The 21189-nt window shown below is 40.3% G+C and overlaps 1 protein-coding gene across 1 annotated transcript in view; it reads left to right on the top strand.

The window, feature by feature from the left end:
• The window catches only part of LRBA (LPS responsive beige-like anchor protein), a 542055-nt gene that overhangs the window by 185172 nt on the left and 335694 nt on the right, over positions 1 to 21189 (top strand). The window contains exon 36 of the mRNA XM_066631587.1: positions 2306 to 2414. Within this exon, the coding sequence (XP_066487684.1) occupies positions 2306 to 2414 (109 nt within the window). The remainder of the gene's footprint in view (positions 1 to 2305; positions 2415 to 21189) is intronic.

The following is a 21189-nucleotide window of genomic DNA, read 5'->3' as shown; positions in this document are numbered from 1 at the left end:
TAGGGGAACAAACTTTACTTTACCTTGAGGAGGTCTCCCCCCCGAGTGCAGAATGTATCATATGCTCCACTGGCACAGCTATGCCAGTGCTGGAAAGTTGATTGGGATTGCGCCCTAAAAGTGGTTTCTACCAGATAATCTTCTAATGTTTCAGTAGATAAAGCTACCAATTAAAACTTGCAGTTCGCCAATTATATAAGATGTTATCACCAATTCCTACATCTTAGGATGTTTAGATTGTTTCATTTGGTTGCTTCATTTTATTCGTAGTAATAGTTATTATTCATTTCTTCTTTCCTCACATTTTAAATGGCTACAAATATATATAAAGTTATATAAAGTTGTATATTATATATACAAATATATATAAAGTTGCTTACCAAAATATGAATGAAAGGAAAGCTAAGGAGAAATTTTTCTCTCATCCGTTTTTGGACATTTGAAGGAAAGAGTCTTAATCTGCATTTAAACACAATCAACCAAAAACCTCAAGTCCGCTTAATTATTCTGTATAATAAATCTTTCTCTTTTATGGTCGTCTGCATCTAATAGAGAACTATGTTCTTACAATCAACAAGTTCATTTTAATGCTTTAGTTTCATAATAGGAATTGTTTTGAGAACATGCTAGATAAAACCACAATATGTAATTGAGAGGAACATTAAACAGTGTTAAGGATGTGATGAAAATAAAAATGATATCTCAGAGTGTGCTGAAAGGATAGGAAGAACAATGTAGCTAGTGTTTTGAAGATCACAGTGATTTTGCATTTTGTGTTAAAATGTTCATGTGTAAAGCAAACTATTTTTAGAAGTTTAGCTTTTATTGGTTTGAAGACTGTTTGATCATCTCTGCATGCATTTAAATATCATCTTTGTGCAAATTGAGAACATGTGTGTTTGTAATTCAACTTCGCAGAAAGGTTGTTTGCAGATGACTAAGCCTCTTGGTTTTCAACTAATGTAAGTCCAACTCATTTTAATGAGGCCTGTATCAGTAAAGTGCTTTAATAATCAGACTATAGTATTAAGGATTTGTGAGGGCATATCAGGAACCTTTTAAAGGGACACTTAGAAAAAGAGATGATTTCTTGGTAATTTTGAAATGAAAAGTGAACACTCGTAGCCATGTTGGCTGCAGTATTGTCAAAGCAACTTGTAGAACTACTGGCGTCCATAAAGTAAAGCTACATGGTAAATATGGAAGGCATTATTTTCTATCTTACACTTCCATAGCTTTATGATCTTTTAGAAAAGTTTGATATTAACCGGTTATGGAGTCAATTTCATTTATAAGTTATACTTTATTAATGTTCTGGTTGACCTCTGGAATGAGGAGGTGACCAGGGCTCTGGATCAGATTGCACCTGAGAGCCCTCTGCCCATATGCAGAGTTCAGAACCTCCTTGGTTCACTGAGGAGCTGCAGATGATGGAGCAGCAGGGCACATGTATAGAGCAATGATGACAGAAAACATATGCCAAATCTGACCTATATGTGGGCTTCAGCTCATTTTAGAATCTATTCTGTGGTGTTGTTGATGGCTACATAGGCTTTCTTCTCTACCACCATCATATCTGTGGAGAATCATCCTGCTGAGTTTTTTGGTGTAGTGCTTTGACCTGCTCCATCTGATCACTCCAGTAGATAGAGACAAATACACAGTACCTCGCTGTGATGAGTTTACAAAGCAGTTGGTGGATAAAATTGAATAGATCCGGCATGAATTGGACTCCACATCAAGAGTATCTAATGATGTCCCTTTGACACCTATCAATTCTATCTTTTGGGATTATTTTCAGCTTTGTAGAACCTGAGAATGTGGACATGATTCTATGGAGTGTGTTTTATTGTTGTTTTTAAAATTATTGTAAACCACTCTATTTAGAGAATGGCAGGGTTAAAAATCCATTAAATAAATAGTTGACACTACCAATCCTTTATGGAATACTTTGGTGGCATAGATATATTTCAGCTTTCTGTGATCTGGTAGTAGAGGGAGTATTTGACGAAGATCAGACTTATGCACCGATATCAACGTCTTTGCATGGTTTAATGTCAAAATGGATCTCTTGTTTGTATGGTAATCACTAATTTAAATGAACGAAGCCATTCTGCTCTTGTAAAGGAATGTGTACAAATGAGCTCTCTTCAATGAAAGAAACTTTCTAGGTTGAAGAGCTTCACACTTGTATCTGACCTCCTATTTGTGGAATCTCTTGCTGTTGTGGAATACCAGTGCATTTCTTTTAATTTCTTTTTTAAACTATGACCACTGATTTGTTTCAAATGCTTTGTGTGTTCAGGTTGCTGAGTCAAACAATGAAGGATCATCTAGTGAGAGTAGCAAATGAAGCAGAATTTATCTTGAGCAGGCAGAGAGCTGAAGATATTCACAGACACGCTGAATTTGAGGTACGTTCCAAAGCTTGAATTATGCACTAGTATTTTGTCCTTGCCTATTTAGAGTTCTAATCTAAAGGATAATACAACAACGATGCCATAAACACTGTCTTTTATTTATTTTTTCAATTGAAAAAGTGAAGTATTCGGGACTTGATTTCAGGGAAATGTTTCAGCCCCTACTATTTTTAAACTTGTGTCCCTAATTTCATTCTTGCTTTAGAGAAAACTCAGAAAATTAATATACTTGGAGTACTGAACTGTCTATAGCTGTACTAAGCAACGTCTTTAAACTGATTATAAAATTTCAGACAAAGAGTTTAAAATGAAAGTTTATCCATTGCCATTTCTCCAAATATGAGTAGTGTATTCTGTAAGTCACATGTGATATCCTCTCAGATAGTAATATAAGTAGCTACCCTGCTTTAACTCAGTATCATCTGCTGTAGTACAGATAACAAATTATGCACCATGCAGGCTAACATGGTTGAAAATAGTGGTCTCTTTAGATTGCTTTCCATGCTTTGTTGAAATTACAAATCAGCATGAATGAAACCTCCCTTAGTAAAGCTTCATTTAGTAATTGAACCTTTTTCACCATATGGAAATCTTTGTTAACCTTAGTTCTTGCTTTCCCATGAAGTCTTCTGTTCAACATTGTCATGGTCAAGAGGAGACTCCTAAGAGAATGCAGGCTGATCCAGGAAAGCATTGCCTAGTAATTAGCATGTTCCACCATTCTTGTTCCTGGCTTTCCTTTTGTTGGATACACAGCTGAATGGGGAAAAATCTTGATAGAATATCTGCTACCTTCAGCCCAGGGCATAAAACCAGACAAAGGGGCTGTCTGGGCAAAATCCCCCTCCCAGGAGAATACTAAGCCTCAGGGGTTAAATCCACTCCCAACCAATACCATCTGCAGAGCAAAGACAAAGACATGTGACAATCCACTGAACTTTCATGAAACTAGGACCAGGCAGACCAAGAGTTGAATACAAGCAGGTTTATTTAAAAGCAGGTTGAGGGAAAACATTGGTGTCCTAAGTATAATGGAAGTTGTTGCTAAATGTGCAGTTATCACTAATACTCAGCAGAGGGAGCTGCAATGCCAGTCTGCTTACATTGCTCAGGAGAGGTTTGTGCTCTCCAGGAGGGCTTTGCAAAGGGGCCGAAAAGAACCAGAAAACTGATGCAATCTAGCCAAACATTTTCCCAGCTTAAGTCATCGTGATGCAGGAATCTCCAACCCTTTTTGCTTGCTGTATGGCAAGTGGGTGTTCCTCTCTGAATCCTATGGAATGAGTTCTTAGGCAGCTGGAAAGAAAAAAACAACAACTGAGCCTTCCTGTGTGCTGGGAGTTTTTACTTTTGGCTGGGATGACCATCATTTGATTGGAGGAGTGGAACAAGACAGCTTAGGAATGTAGGTGTATATGGACCATAGTATATGGACCATATTTAGGTGTTAAAAGGTTAAGACTTGTCTTCTTCCCCACGCAATGGACCTGATCCTTATCTGTCCGCCATGGCTACTATTTAGGGAAGAAAAATTATGCACTTCAGGGCATTTTAAATACATTTATTTATTATAATAGTTATATACCTCCTTTCTCATATACTCAAGGTGGTTTACACTGGCAGGCAGACCACAAACCCCATTTTTCAATGAGTTTTTTTACAAGTATGGTTACATAAGCAAATTCATAGAATCCTCCACTTCTCCAGATGTTTCCCTTCATAGTGCAGTTGTTGTCCTGGCTTGCCAGTCCTTACACTTCCAAGTTTTTACAAGTAGCTGCAAATCAAGACTAGTCACAGAATGTAAGTGTTGTGCTAGCAGGGGGAAGGACATCCAGTACTTAACATGTTGCCCCTGCCTGTTTCCTCACTAACATATTTTTCAATCTGAGACTTCAATACTGAAAGAGAATTTGGGTCTCAATTACTGTGAGCATTGACCATTTGTCCATTTTCATTCATAACTAGGCCATAGCCTCTTGTGGCCACTTCAAAACTGTGGTTGTGAAGAGCTGGGGATTTGTTTACCATGTCTGCATATACAAGTATAGATTGTATATGAATGGGGAGATGCCTGAGAAACACACAAAACACCAGTGATCTGGAACTGAAAAAGTGGCTCAGGATTTCCAGTTGCATAGGTCCTTCTGGAATTCATTGTTATGAATTGTTCAATTATATAGTTGACCAACTGTAGTGTCCTCACATATGTTCCATAATGGTGTTTTGAACTGCATGTCATTAGTTAATAAAATGTAGGCACTGAATTTTCAGTTTTCTGTTGCAAACCAAATGGCTTGCTAAGCCAAATATTTATCTTTATTATTATTTGCCACAATAAAAAATAATTTTGAAAGTACTGTGAAGTACTCATTTTATGTAACAATATCTTAATCTTTTATGGTATTATTGCAACAAAATCCAAAGTGAAATAAAACATTTTTTTTTTTTAAATAAGGGATAATGGGTAGCATCCAAATGGTCCCTTTCTCCAGTAGAAATAGTCCTTTGGTTGCAACGGAATACCTATCATTCATGGTAGCTAATGCTCCTAAATAACATTAAATGTTTATCTTGCCCTCACTGTTAGTAATAAGAATGAATAGAACTCCTCCCCCATAATTTTATAGAGAACAAAAAGGAAATAAAAAAGTAATCGTTGCATGTTTAATTCTACTAAAAGTAACTTGTTTCATTTTATGTGGCACTGTCTTTCTTTTCAAAGGAAATATATAGCAAATGAATTCATACTTCTATTTTAACACATTAAAACATTTTTTTGTTTTAAAATATATAAAAAGTTGAGAGCATATTTGTCCTGAACAGTAATAATGTTCTAAAGGTCATCTGTGTTGACCTCAGAATTCATGCTGTGAATTGTTTAATAAGCTGCCTGCACTTCATCTAGAGCTAGTTACCCACTCCTGCAAACAGAGATGTTGTCAGATATCTACAGTGTCATTTTGTGCCTGTGAAATAGCAGGCAGCTTTCATTTGTTACATCAAAGAATCAAGGGTTGGAAGACAGTCAATCCTGTGGAGATGAAATATACATCTTTTTTAGTTCATTGCCTGATAATCATTGGAGTGGGACAGAGGTGACAACTTATACTCTGGTTTTATGCAGACAAGCCATGAGTGACATCGTCTCATTGATTAGGTGAAAAGCTCCATTTTTTCTACAACTAATACTATATTTTCCCACTTTTAACTTTTTAATGTGAAACTAGAATAGGAACCTCTGATTATATTACAAAATTTGGTTTCTGCCTGAACTGACTGCTTTTTGTTTTTTCTCCATTCATTGGTTATATCTTTGAGCCATCTTGAGCAGGAGTTGGCTGACACCTCTTGATCTGATGGAGCCTTGACTCCGTTATATCTGTGTGATGGCTCAGGGGATTTAACTTGCATCATCTTGAACTTAAACAGAAACTAAACTACAGAAAAGACAACACTTCTGTTATATATATCAGAACTAGACAAGACAGATATAGTGTGTCTGCCCAGTTGCTGCTTGAATCCACTAGATCTCCATGTATGTCTAACTACAGCTTAGAGTTTTAAGAGTAGCATTTTGCTGCTTTGAGAAAGAACTGAAAGAAGAGACAGGAAGTATTTGTTGAGATCTTAAAGCAATAATATGGGTGTGCTATAAGAAGTTAGAATTCATGCTGTAAGACAATGAATAATTAAAATCCTACAGAGTTTTGTTATAATAACATTGTCTGGGCAAGTTAGTTCAGATGCTGTTATCAAATCGTACAAGTATATGTGTGCCTAATTTTTTTGTCTATAAATTTTTTGTCTGTTTCATTTATATCTACAATACAACATTGTCATATTATTATTGCAACTTGCATGTTCAGTATTAGTCTGAACATACTTTCATGAATATGTACTAATAATGCTTGTGATAATTCATGAGGGAACAAATTTTATTTCAGAACACCTGGAGCAGTAAAAAAAACTTGTTTGTTGTAAGAAAATAATTCTGTATCAGACATAGCCAATCATCATAATGGAGAGATTTATTATGCAGAGATTTATTATGCAGAACAAAACTTCACTGGTCTTGAAGAAGTTGTCTTTTTTTCCAGTTTCAGTTTCAGAACCTTTATTGGCATATTACACACATATATAGACAAATAATTCATACACTTAAAAAAAGTGATACTAATTCCTAGGATGTTAAGAGGTACACCCCATTTAATACTATTGTTTGGACTGCAGTGTTTCAGGAGAAGCTTTAAAAATGCCCCCAAAGTCTCAATTAAAGTTGGATCCTCAGATGACAGTAAGTTCAATTGAATATCGTCGGACCAGTCTGCTCACTTGCTCAAATAGGCAGCTAAATATTTCCTATGGATCGTTTCATGAAGTGTACACTGTAAGAACATGTGGGAAAGAGATTCTATTTTACCCAGCTCGCATCTGCAATATCTTTCATTATATGGGGTCTTGCTAAATCTTCCGTACAGCACCGACGAAGGAAACACATTGCACCTGGCCAGGGTAAATGCCCTGTGTTCATAGGGGTACTTCAGCAAAGTGAAGTACAGTGGCATGTGGCCTGCTCTGGTAGATATTTGAAGCTTCAGTGGGGAGCAAAGTTTGTTGCAGCACTATATAAATTCTGTGAATAAATATCAAGAAGTCTCTTCTTGATTAATTGGAATGCTGCCATACTGTGCAGTGATCTCAGCACCTCCAGACTGATGCCAATTGTTCTAATTTTTTGAAGAACTACATCAGAATTCACTGGCACTAGTGAGTCTTCTAGGAGGCTGTGCAATAGGCTGCTCTGATTTTGGTTATGGTAGACTTGGAGCCAAAATTTACAAGCCCTAAGCCAGGCTCTTATTTCAATTGATAGTTGCCCTGTCTCAAGACATAGGGCGGCATATGGCACGCATCTAGGCAACCCCAAGATTTTCCTTAAAAATACAGCCTGAATTTGTTCCAGAGGGTGATTCAGGGCTTTAATCCAGATTGGGACACCATACAAGATCTGGGACACGACTTTGGCATTAAATACTTTTAGGGATGCAGGGACATAGGCACCCCCTCTGTTGAAATGAAAATATACGATGTTCTGTGTCATCACACCTGCAAGGTTCACAGTGGATTTACATTGTCTGGTCCAGGCAAGGTTATACGAAAAATAAATGCCTAAGTACTTATTTGGCTTCAACAACTCAATCTGCTTTCCCCTAAAAGTCCAAGAATGTAGCCTCCAGCTGTTACTAAAGATCATAATCTTTGATTTGTTGAAATTGAGAGACAGTTCGTTCAGGGAAAAATATTCTATGCATCTGGAGACCATACGCTTCAAACCTAGACGTGATTGAGATAATATGACCGCATCATTGGCATATAGCAACAATGGGACCCGACGTGTTCCCAGCTGAGGTGGGTGACCCTCAACCTCCCCTAAACAAGAGGCCAAGTCATTGAGAAAAAGGTTGAAAGAGTAGGGACCAAGACGCATCCTTGCGTTACCCCCCGTTGGTTGGGATCTCATGAGAGATGCCCCCATCGGGAGAACCTGATCTGACATGTGATCTTAAAATGAAGGTTGATTATAAGGACAAGGAGGCGTCTATCTATGGCCAGATTGGTTAATTTAGCCCAAAGCGTTGGCCTGTCCACAGAGTCGAATGCACCTGTGAGGTCTAAAAAAGCTGCATATAACTTGGTTTTTGCCACCTTGACGTATTTATAGGCAAGGTGATGTAAAACTAGGCAGTGGTCTAAAGTTGTATTGCCAGATCTAAAGCCAATCTGTTCAGCCCCAAGGATTGGCTGGTTATCAATCCAATGGGTAAGTTTGTTAAGCAGATGCTTCGCATAAAGTTTACCTGGGACAGAAAGTAAGCTGATGGGCCTGTAATTCCCTGGGCATCTATAGGCCCCTTCCTTATAAATTGGGACTATAATAGCCTTAGTCCAGCTGTTTGGAATGATACCAGATCTATTGATCATAGTGAAGAGTGATGCTAAGATTGGTGCCCACCAGTCAGGATTAGCTTTGATTAAATCAGCAGGGATAGCATCAGGGCTAGGGGCTTTCTTAGGCTTAAGGCCAACAATTAATTCTCTTACTTCCTCTACTGAGACTTGAGGATGCTCTGGAAAATCATCAACCCTATGAAAGGTTTCCGGCTCCCACCGGCAACTGGTATCAAAGAATAGAGCCGAGTAGTGTTGCTTCCAAAGATGTACAGGGATAGCCGATGGGTCACACCCCTCTGGGCGCAGAATGCCTGCCAGGGTGTTCCAGAACTGTCTAGAGTTCTTTAAATCTATATCTTGAGTTAACTGTTGGAATTGCTTCTTAACAAAGTGTGCTCTCTTATCCTTAAGAGATACAGGTCCTGCACTGTTCCTTAGTTTGAAAGTATCTGGCAAGGATTTCAGATGCATGTGAATTCCTATATTGCTTGAACAGGTTGCAAACAGTCTCTTTCATCTGCCTACATTCATTATCAAACCATGTTCTGTTGCGTGTAAGGACAGGGAGCTTAGCTGGCCGATGGTTTACTCCCAGTTCGGATACTATAAAAGCAGTTAATTTTTCAAAGGAGTCTATTGCTGCAGCTGCTTCCTGCGCCAGTAATATGTCATTACTGAGGTCAAGGCAAATCTCAGAGCCTAGAATTTGATATGCTTTGGTGCTATTGGTTGCATTCCAGACTATTTTGGGCAACCTATCAGTAGGCACAATCAGGACTTCCTGGCATGTAGGTCTATGAATATCAAACTCCAAAATGAGTATTAGTGGGAGATGGTCACTATCTGCATAGTCACCTACTCGGAAGTCCGGCACAAAGGGTTTCAAGGGTAAGAAGATTAATATGTAGTCTATTACACTGCAGCCATGAGATGAAATGAACGTATATTCAGAGGACTCCTTGAATTCTGTTAAGCCATTTAGCCAGATACAGCCAAAGTAGAGGGCATATCTGGCCAATAGAAAACCAGCTGAATTTACTAAATTATCACGTGAGCATCTGGGGAAAGAGCACAAAGGTAATAGGGGGTGTCCTGATCTAAGTTGCTTCCCAGAGCATTGTGGAGTACCTCTTGGTCATATCCAATTCTGGAATTTAAATCTGCAATTATCAATAATTCTGCAGAGGGTAATCTCCCTTAAGCTCTGACGTAAAAGCCATAAAGTGGTTCCACTGCTTGACACGTAATTGGTTATTGGCACATGATGGAATATATGTATTGATGATAACTGTCTTGGTTTCTAGGACTATCTTAATTGCTAGTAAACTGCAGTTGGAATTTAACATAGCCAAGCAGTTGTCTCTAAGCTTTGACACAACCAAAGTAACCAATCCAGCCTGTGCCCGCACTCTGTTGTGGGTCTTAAACACGGGGAGGCAGAATGCATCATAACCATTTAAGGAGATTTTGCCCTGCAACCAGGTTTCCTGCATATAAATAATGTCAAAATGACTAATATAATTGAGAAAGTTCTTATCTTTATATTTTGACTTCCATCCTGCTATGTTCCATGATAAAATTCTGAGGCTGCCTTCTGGCAGGAAAATGGGGGGAGAAGAATTGGGAATGAGTTCTTGGCGTCAGTTGTCCGACCCCAGTTCTGTTTCAACTTCAAGAGCATTATGCTGGATGCATTCATTGTGAGGGGGTCTCAGAGTCACTGTTTACTCTCACGTGTACACTCTGGAGAGTTATTGGTATCCCTGGATTAACAGATAACTCATAGTGGGGGTTGTGAATCATTGCTTGGGTCAGTTGGACTCGAGGGCTTTTTGTGTTATTGGTGGCATGGTTCTCGTCTCCCACTAAAGACTGCTGGGCATTCACTTGGCCTGGAGATGAGTTAACTGCTTGTAGCTCTTGAGGTAAGTCTGAGTCAGAGAGTCCTCATGAATAAGAGTTGCTCCGGGATCTTATGATTCCAGATTGCGAGGAAGTCTTTTGGCATCTAACTCTCTCCAAGTTGCTGAGGAGTTCAGTTCTAACTTTCTCAAGGCTCTTAATAATCCTTATTTGTTCTTCCAGTGATAGGCTCTTAAAGGTGGAGATCGCCCCTTCAGCAACGTCCTCCCCTACAATGTCCAATTGCGTCAGTAAATCATTGATTGGCTATTCTCTCTCAACAGCACTGGAATCTTCCACCCCATTGTCCTTGAGAACCAGAGAAGGGGTAGAATTGTGGAGCTCATAATAATAATAATAATAATAATAATAATAATAATAATATTAAACTTTATTTGTATCCCACCCTTCTCCCTGAAAGGGACCCAGGGCAGCTTACAACATGTAAAAACAATTTTAAAAAGCATGATTTTACACAGATAAAAACATATTAAAAACACATTAACAGAGGCCATAAAAACAGTAGTCAGAATAAAGTCAGAATAAAAAGAGCATAAAACAGCAAATAATAGAGGAATCCAGCCTGTCAAAAAGAAACTAAAAGATGTATAAAAGTGTTAAAAAGGCCATGGAATCAGAAGGCTTGTTTAAAGAGCAGGGTCTTCAGGCCTCGCCGAAAAAACTCAAGAGAGGGAGCCATTCTCAAGTCAAGGGGAAGGGAGTTCCACAACGTTGGTGCCACTACTGAGAAGGCCCTATTTCTTGCCACCACCCCATGAACCTCCTTGGGCAGTGGGACTTGTAAAAAGGCCTTCTCTGATGACCTGAGAGGACGAGCTGGATTGTACGGGAGTAGGCGATCTCTAAGATAGCCTGGCCCAGAGCAGTATAGGGCTTTAAAGGTCAAAACCAGCACCTTGAATTGGGCCCGGAAGCGAATGGGCAGCCAATGTAGTCCCCGGAGAAGCGGACTGACCAAGTCAAAGCGCCTAGCTCCAGTGACCACACGGGCCGCCACATTCTGCACTAATTGCAGTTTCCGAACCGTCTTCAGGGGCAGCCCCACATAAAGTGTGTTACAATAATCTAACCTCGATGTCACCGTAGCATGGATCACTGTGGCCAGGTCTGCACGATCCAAGTACGGACGCAGCTGGCGCACCCGCCGAAGCTGAGCGAAGTTGCTTTGCTGCTTTACTGGGTGAGCCCCGACCAGAAAGAGCGCTCAGCCATTATTCTTCCTTCCCATTATTCCGTATCAGTTTGTATCCAAAGCAATCCTCAGCAATTCTGTCATAAAAACAAATAAAAACAGCAGATCCCTAAAGGGGAGTCCTTGTCAGATAAGAAAAATTTAATATGGCAGAAAAGAATCCCAGGGGCTGGCAGGCCTGGTTGGGATGTTAGGAGCACTCCTGCTGCAGAGCTCTTAGCTGGTAGCCATCTTGGCAGTCCTCCAAGTTGTCTTAAGAAGGTAAGATGGTAGGTAAGATGGGTAAGATGGTGGAATGCCTCATCAAAGATAGGATCTCAAAACACATAGTTGAACAGGCCTTGCTGAGGGAGAATCAGCATGGCTTCTGTAAGGGTAAGTCTTGCCTCATGAACCTTGTAGAATTCTTTGAAAAGGTCAACAGGCATGTGGATGTGGGAGAACCCGTGGACATTATATATCTGGACTTTCAGAAGGTGTTCAACACGGTCCCTCACCAAAGGCTACTGAAAAAACTCCACAATAAGGGAATTAGAGGACAGGCCCTCTCATAGATTGAGAACTGGTTGAAGGCCAGGAAACAGAGAGTGAGTGTCAATGGGCAATTTTCACAATGGAGAGAAGTGAAAAGCGGTGTGCCCCAGGGATCTGTCCTGGTACTGGTGCTTTTCAACCTCTTCATAAATGACCTGGAGACAGGGTTGAGCAGTGAGGTGGCTAAGTTTGTGGACGACACCAAACTTTTCCAAGTGGTGAAGACCAGAAGTGATTGTGAGGAGCTCCAGAAGGATCTCTCCAGACTGGCAGAATGGGCAACAAAATGGCAGATGCGCTTCAATGTCAGTAAGTGTAAAGTCATGCACATTGGGGCAAAAAATCAAAACTTTAGATATAAGCTGATGGGTTCTGAGCTGTCTTTGACAGATCGGGAGAGAGATCTTGGGGTGGTGGTGGACAGGTCGATGAAAGTGTCGACCCAATGTGCGGCGGCAGTGAAGAAGGCCAATTCTATGCTTGGGATCATTAGGAAAGGTATTGAGAACAAAACAGCTAATATTATAATACCGTTGTACAAATCGATGCTAAGGTCACACCTGGAGTATTGTGTCCAGTTCTGGTCGCTGCGTTTCAAAAAAGACATAGTGGAAATGGAAAAGGTGCAAAAGAGAGCGACTAAGATGATTAAGGGGCTGGGGCACCTTCCTTATGAGGAAAGGCTATGGCGTTTAGGCCTCTTCAGCCAAGAAAAGAGGCGCCTGAGGGGGGACATGATTGAGACATACAAAATTATGCAGGGGATGGACAGAGTGGATAGGGAGATGCTCTTTACACTCTCACATAACACCAGAACCAGGGGACATCCACTAAAATTGAGTTTTGGGAGAGTTAGAACAGACAAAAGAAAATATTTCTTTTCTCAGCGTGTGGTTGGTCTGTGGAACTCCTTGCCACAGGATGTGGTGATGGTGACTGGCCTGGATGCCTTTAAAAGGGGATTGGACAAATTTCTGGAGGAAAAATCCATTATGGGGTACAAGCCATGATGTGTATGCGCAACTTGATTTTAGAAATGGGCTATGTCAGAATGCCAGATGCAAGGGAGGGCACCAGAATGAGGTCTCTTGTTATCTGGTGTGCTCTCTGGGGCATTTGGTGGGCCACTGTGAGATACAGGAAGCTGGACTAGATGGGCCTATGGCCTCATCCAGTGGGGCTGTTCTTATGTTCTTATTTTCTGATGCAGATTAATTTTCTATACTTAGTATTTTCAAGGATGAGGCTGGGCAAATACTATCCCAGTTTTCTCTTTCTATGGAAGTAACCTATTGTTAAAATCAACAGATTCTTAGGAGGCTGTGGCCAAAATGATAGTAATAAAAATGCATAGTGATGCATTTTGGGGTAAGCTTGGGAGGAGCAAGGAGCCTCCCAGTGATGCAGAACTGAGTTCTTCAGTTATAAAAGCAGTTCTACATACTGTTAAACAGAGCTGTTGGATGACTAAGAGTAGGAGTCCAGATTTTGGCACTTTCTTTGGGTGTTTTGTAAGCACTTAAAGTGGACACTGGTATCCGCTGATCCTAGTGTCCATGGTTTATTCCAGAAAGGAACCCCCATGGATACCGGGATCAGACCTGTATACAACTTCAGAAGGAAAATACCAACAATGTTCTAATTTCAATCAAAGTGAAGGCTGAATTTGGGGGTGTCTGCACCCATTTTTATCAAGGCTCTGATGCACTTCCTTTATGTACATTATCTGACAGATCACAACCTATGTGGTTTATTGGATCATTTTTGTGTAGGGGTCTATGGAGATTATTATGCATATGATATTTTGTACAGTAAGGTGTCAAAGTACTGCCATGCTCATTTTTGGTTCATTAGTAAGGGCCCAAGCCTAGAGTGGATTTCAGTGTGAAGCCAGATTCAATGCAAAAAAGCAGTCTAAGAAATAGAGTGGCATATGGTTAATTGGCTGCCCATTCCAAACAAACATTTACGGCAGCATAACAGATATTCGGCATACGGCAGCCATTTTGGAACAGCTGCCCCAAACAGTGGTGGTGTTGGCAGCCGGTTATCACTACCAGCTACCTGCAGGTAAGCTGCTGCAGGAGGTGGGTAGTAGTAGGTTGAGGGAGAAACTGGTGTGTGTTTGGGAAGGAAGGGGAGTGGACAGGAGGCAGATCTCAATGGCATTGGCGTGCACCAGGATCATATCCCTCTTCTCGCTCCGCTCCCCATCTTTCCTCAGTTCTGCACTAGCAAAATAACTGGCATGAATTCAAGGGGACCCATTCAGTCAGTGGAAGCTTTCTCCAGGTAAAGAAACTTTCTTACTTTGAAGAGATGACTGCTCACCACCTTAGGATGCAGCATGCACTCCATTAGCACGGCTGATGGGGGTGTTACTTAGGATTGGGCTTTAATTACATGTTCTTAAATATTTTGAGTTATAATCTCTTGGTATTCTGAATGTATGAGGGTAAAGTATCCTTTCAGGTGTTTGCAATGAGTGTCTTCTGCAGAAAATTTTAGCACAGTGCCCTTGCGTTTGCATGCAGGCAATCAGTGGCATCACTCGGGGGGAGGGGCTGTGGGCCACACTGGGTGACTCACACAGGGTGGGAGTCATCACTACTGGCCAAAATTGATAAAATCGCAGTCTTTAGGAATATTACCATCATGTTATGTATCATTCAATGCATAATTTCATGCAGAATGCAATTAAACAAACCATGTCAAAATACCTCTATTCTATCAAAAGTTATAGCCAAAAAAGCAGCAGGTTGGGATGATGATGCATTGCCATGCCCGCTGCCTCAGTGTTGCCATGCACACTGCATGGGAGGAGATCCATCTTAGGAGTGACATGCTGTCCTCCAGCACCCAGTGACGAAAACCCTAGTGATGCCACTGCAGGCAAAGCCATGACCTTTTAAAAATGAATAGTAAGGATGTGTGGGGAATCTTGTGTCATGATAATTTTGTAGGATGCACTGTCACTAATTATTGCAGTGCATCTCTGGCACCCACACCTGATTTTCCTCACCACTGCATTCTCACTCTCTGGTTGTTAAGACTGTGGGTGGAGAGAGGATGGGTGTTTATCTCATGCAAGTAGAAGGGAGTCTGGGCAGACTTGATTTCCAGGAGTACTGTACAAGTTGTGTGTAGGAATGTTGTGCCTTCAGAACCCAAACTGCCAGCTGCTGGCAGTTTTGTTTATGGGAGAAATTCTGGAAATCAGGTGCATGTCTAGCTCACTTGATACAATGTGTGTGAAGCATTTGGCCCCTGTAATGAGCTACGCAAGTTGCAGGTGCATTTGGAGCTCCAATGAGAGAGAGGTTCAAGCATTCTTTTCAGTTAAGTGAAGTAACTTGTAAGTCCATTTTCTGTAGGATAATCCCTGCATATGCACGCACCACATACAAAATAAAATAGACTTTATTTTAATCAATGTGGTGATTTGCGTCTGGCCAGTCAATTTCAGAGATAGTAACAACTGCAGTCTTTACAAACACAAAAGGTATTTCTTGTAAAGCTAAAGGCTTGTGTTTTTAATAAATACTAAGCATGCACTGCTGCCTTTTTTGCTATGATGAATTTACTGAAAGCATGCAGAAGCCATAAAGAGTCTATGTTCTGATTATTGACAGTTTGTCAATTTTAACTGGGATATTCATCTGAATTTCCTTCTCTGTTGTAAATCATATTAGGCAGTTAACTTCTCTGCATGATTTCCCTCCAATAATTAAATCTAACATTTCCAGCTGTTATAAAATTTGTTGCCCTTTTCTCTTCAGTTATGTTTCTTCATGCGTATCTTGGACTTCTATATAGCCTTAATTTTCACCCTGTGCCGATTTATAGGCTATAGTTAAGCAGCTATAAACTGTATATGTTTTATTTTATGTCTTATGTTGAATATGAATGTTAATGTCAATATAGACTTGGCTGGCTCAAAAGGCACCCATAATTTTTAGCTGGTTTTGTTTATTTGTTGCAAAAAAAATTGCATCTTCCCTTTCCTACTGAGCAGCAGATACGCTAGTTGTCTATTCAAATCTTAGTGGCCTTTGGATACATATTCTGTATTATGTTATTTGCTAACAAGATCTTTTTTCCTTTCAAGAAAGCAGAAAAATTCAAATATAGGGAGTTGTCGACACTACAAAAGGAGTTGTGTGTTCGTGTGTACACTACAAAAGGAGTATAATGTGTTTATACACATGCACATTATTCCTTTTGTAGTGTCGACAACTCCCTTCTTGAATCTGGTTAACCCAAAAAAATCATCAATTTGCTTTCAATCTGCTGTTTTTGGACAAAGCACTTGAATATTTTCAGACTCTTCAGGCTTTCCTGAATAAAGTTGATTACTTGGATCCTTATCAGTCTGTTTCTGACTCAAGTTTTAGGATTAAGACTGCTTTGGTTGTCCTGACAGTTGATTTATGGGGGATGTCCTGTTAGCTTTTTTTGGATCTCTCAGTGACCTGTGATACCATCAACCATGGTATCTTTTAGGGACTCCTTGCTGCGTTGGGTCTAGGTTGAACTTTTTTGCAGTGGTTCAAGGCCTCCCTAGAGGTTATGTCCCAGAAGGTGGTGCTAAGGGACTAATCTTTGACCCTTTGGCCACCTGGGTCCCTTAGTATTCTGTCTTATTTTCTGTGTTAATATGTAGATGAAACCCCTAGGAGAACTCCTCTAGTGATTTGAGCTGGGCTATCATAAATATGTTGAGGATACCCACCTCTGCCTGTCTTTTGCTTCAGGTTCTAGGCAAGTGGTAGTGGCCATCAGTAGTCATGTCCTGGGCTAATAAACTGATACTTGCTCCAGAAAAGGCAGAGATTTAGTAAGAAAACCAAGTTGGATATGGATGTTGATCCTGTTCTGGATCAGATCTCAGTTGTGACTAAGAAGACAGCATCTGAAAGAGCTTGCTGAAATTTTTTTTTTAAATTTTGAACCCCTTAAGGTGAGTAGTGATAGGATGAAGTAGACCTCCCTTGCAAGGGTGTTCCAGACTATAACAGAAAAGCTCTGTCCCTCATGCCAACCTTCTATATTTCTAATGGTGAGGAAATACTTGAAGCAGACCTTTTAAGAGGATATCTTTGCTTGAGCAGATTTGTAGGAAGTGATTCATGAGATGCACCTTCCTTTGATGATCTTGGCATCAAGCAGCACTAAGTAGCTAGATATCTTGCAACTTTGCCTCTGGCAAGTATTGTCACAGCAAGCACTTTACAGTACTGGGGTGTTGAGGTTTGGTGGAAGCCTTTATACCCAACCAAAGCACCCAGCTATGGATTGTCAGATCACAAAATTGAACCATTAATTAATTACTTCAATTACTATGCTGCTAAATATGTGAGCTTAATCATTGTTTTGCTAGTGTGCTGATAATCTTTATGCTAGCTTTTTATATTTTTATTGTTGCCTTTATATTCTGATAGCATAAATAAAGCCATTATGCTTTCAGATTTACAAATGCTAAGAACTGACTAAGATTAAAAGCAAGCACCAGGTATGTTTGTAAAGTTCTTGCAAGATGGTAATATGTTGTTTCTGAAAATAAACTAAGGGTGCAATCCAAACTGTGCATTGGGATGGTGGAAGTGCCTTGCACCAGCCCAGGAGGGTTGTAAACATTCCATAAAGCATGTTTGCGCCTCCTCGAGAGTAGGCTGGGCTGGCGCTGGAACGCATGCCGGCCTGCGGAGGCTGAATCCAGTCTCCGCACTGACTTCAAAGGGGAGACTTACATTGGCTGAGCTTGGCCAACACAAGGGTCTGGGGTGGACGGGGAGGAGGTGAAAGGGAGGCGTTCCAGGGTGGGTGGAGGGCGGGTGGAGGCAGATTCTGGGGGCAGGTGGGTAGGGAGCAGGAGGCGGGGCTGGGACCCGGCAGATATGCCGGATCCTAGCCCCCATTCCCAAGTGGAGGTGGCGCAAGATCCATTGGGCCTGCGGTGGTTTACCCGGGGGTAAGGGGTTGAGTTTCCCTTTACCTCTGGCTGAGCCACTTTTGATCCCTGTCTTGCTCTGGATACAGTGCAGGCGACCTGGCCTGCCTATTCCAGCGCAGTATAGGATTGCGCTATAAAAGTGTGGTGTGCATCTTTCCTAGGCTGATAGAGCATTATTTTAAGTATAATGGGTAGTATCCTAACATACATAGTCGTGAATAAGGTTCATTGAAGTTAATCACACTGAACCTGTGTTGCTAATTCAAGACCCTTGAATTTTTTGGGAATAAGTCGCAACTAACTGAATTGAGAGGCAACCCATTATTTATTTGGCATAATGTTTCCCCAGTGCTCGGGGCATTAGTTATATATTTTTGTTTACATTAAATGTGAAAAGGGGAAAGAGAGAAGTTTGTTTCAGTCTCTGAAATAACAATGGGAATAATACTCTATTTATTGTAGAATGTAACCCCCTCCCTCTGTTCCCAAAGCCTTGTCTCCCCTTCAAAAGACATGTCTCCCTGTCCCTACTCAACCTTGCATTGATCTCTCAAGTTTCTGAGAGCTTTAACGTCTGTTAACAGTAAGGAAGAGTACCACAGAGATGCCTGTCTTTTGGGAAGTGAAAATTTCAGAAGGGAAAACACGAACCTGAAGGAGTGAGGAAACATTCGTTTAACCTCTTGATGCTCTTTAGCAGTTGTCAAGAGGAATGAGGACAAAGAGTGAACAAAGGGGAACTCATACTCCTGGAGTAGCAGAAAAAGAAGAGGAGGAGGAGGAGCTCTTGTTACATCGTTTTTTGAAACAAAAAAACCTTTTCTGTACCCTTTTGATTTTTCAAAGCTGCATTTCTGAGAATTGTCAGCAATGACATTACTTGAGAAGCAACATGACCTTTTAGCAGAAACTTCCTTTTGTAATAACCTCCTCCTGCTTTTAGGCTCCATTCTGAAGAAGCAAGTAATGGTAGTCTTTTTATATAATCATTTTCAGATGTTTATTAACTGCCAAACTATGAAGAGAGAGTTTTTTTTGTTTTTAAACTGGGCACCATTTTTTAAAATGTGAAATGTAATCCTGTTACAATATAATTTGCAGAGGAAAAAAAAATTCTTATTTCTTTTCAGTGGAGTCAGAAAGGAGCTGGTTCAGTTTTGTCAGGGAATGTCAAACTTTACAAGCCTAGTATGCAGGTAAGAAGAGAATAGTTTATTCCACATTCCCCTAAGAGCACAAATAGATGTGATGTGGCAGTTTGATTATCAAAACCAATTCCATTTTTTTTTAAAGTGGAAGTCATGGGAGCTCAGATCAAATGGGGATTTTGCCCTGTAGGGGAGGATAGAACCCTTTGCCTTGTGCCGTTCATCCAGTTTCCCCAATCCCCGCACAAAGTTTTGAATTGCTCTGGGGAGCAGTGCATAGAGGTACACGTAATATTTTCTCCTGCCAGCTTTATAGTCTTGGGGACAACTTTAATTGGGAAAATGGCATGGGTGGAACCATGGGGTTGAACCATAGCTCTAATGTGATTCTCCTTCCCTACAGCTGCTGCTGAAAAAGGAGGGGAGAGATGCAGATCAAATATGAAGTATCAGCAGTGAAGGGAGTATCCCTGAATTTGCTTCAGCAGCAGCTGCAGGCTAATAAACTCTGCATCAAGTAAAAATCCTCAGCTCATTGCTCCCAACATGCCTTGCAGCTGGTTCTCCTCAGTAGCAGCTGAAAACAATTGTGCAGACTCTTCCTTGAAAGATGTTGCTGGTATTTCACCCTTGTTGTTCAGTTGTTGTATTATTAAAAATCTCAGGGCTCACTCAGTTTAGAATAAGAATGTAAAACCAAGATATAATAAACATTGAAGCACTCTTCAGATGTATTAAATATATGTGCAGGTGAGAAGCAGCAAAAGCCTACCAGCAAGCCCTGTCGATATGCTGTTGAAGCCCCACCCCTAGCCGCCATGAGGATAGTATTTGTCTGCAGAGCAGGAACAAGGCATTCGCTATCTTTGCAAAAATCTTTCGCCGGATATAGTGTTTGTCCCTGCAGTCATATACTGTATTTGGGGATGAGGTGGGGCTTTCCAGTTTGCTCTCACTGCTTATCTGCACATGATTTTGTACACCTGATCTATAACGTTTGGAGAGGGCTTTAGTAGACTCTAAAGTTGCCCATTCACCAGTGGAAAGACTCTTCTGCTCACAGAAGGGTTGTTTCTGCCATCATGAAAAACCATCATAGTTTGCAAGAAAAGTGTTCACAAATTCAGAGAGGTGCAAGGCCATTTTTTGTGGAAGGACTTGCACAGATCTCTATCCAGGACCATTTCATGGTCCATTGGATTTAATATACTAATGTGCTTTTCTGATTCACCGCAATTCATATATGGTAATATAACCCCCTATAAATTGCAGAACTGTACTTTGAGAAGTTTTTGTCTGATACTCGCGCAAGAGTAAATGTAACTGCACTAATTTTATTTTCTCCTTCCAGTCACTGATCTTTGAATGCAAGTCTTGTAGATCAACAATCTTTGTGTAGCTTTGAACATCCACATTTTAAACAGGATAATAGCTAGGTTCAAGCTGCCATTGGGGGTGAAAAAGAGACTTTTAAACAAAAATCATACATTTGCAAATCACAATGCATGTATACATTATTTTGAATTAAATGTGAAGCATGAATACTAGTCTTAACAAATTGTGTAACATGGAAGGATGTTTGAGTTCATAGAAAACTGCAAGAGGTCTGTGTGGTGTACCTCACATTATCTTTCCATTTAAGATTGCTAATAACAAAATGGCAGGTTTTAAGATTAAACAACCTTTAATTCCAGTCAATGTTCAGGCAGTATTTATAATGCTAAAATTACTAGAAACATAAATGTCTTTAGATTCTTCTATCAAGCTACTAGGAAATGAATTATTGAAAAGATAAAAATAAATTTGTTTGCTTTCTGTCAGAGTTCATATCCACAGCCAGCCTTGATAGAAGACCAGAATGATTTAGACAAGTTTGCTTTGGAGATTCATAACATATGCTTGCTGGACAGAATTGAGTTATCTGTGCTCTGGAGAGTAAGTTATTGTAGCAGGAGCTGACAGAGATGAAGATAACTGAGGGAAATTCAATTACCTTTTAGTGTTTTCCTTCTAATAGGATTCTTAATGTGAAAAAGATCCGTAGATGATGCGCCTCTGTTGCTC

The sequence above is a fragment of the Tiliqua scincoides genome, chromosome 6 (genome assembly GCF_035046505.1).
Source record: "Tiliqua scincoides isolate rTilSci1 chromosome 6, rTilSci1.hap2, whole genome shotgun sequence".
Taxonomy (NCBI): domain Eukaryota; kingdom Metazoa; phylum Chordata; class Lepidosauria; order Squamata; family Scincidae; genus Tiliqua; species Tiliqua scincoides.
This window is presented reverse-complemented; position numbering and strand designations above follow the sequence as displayed.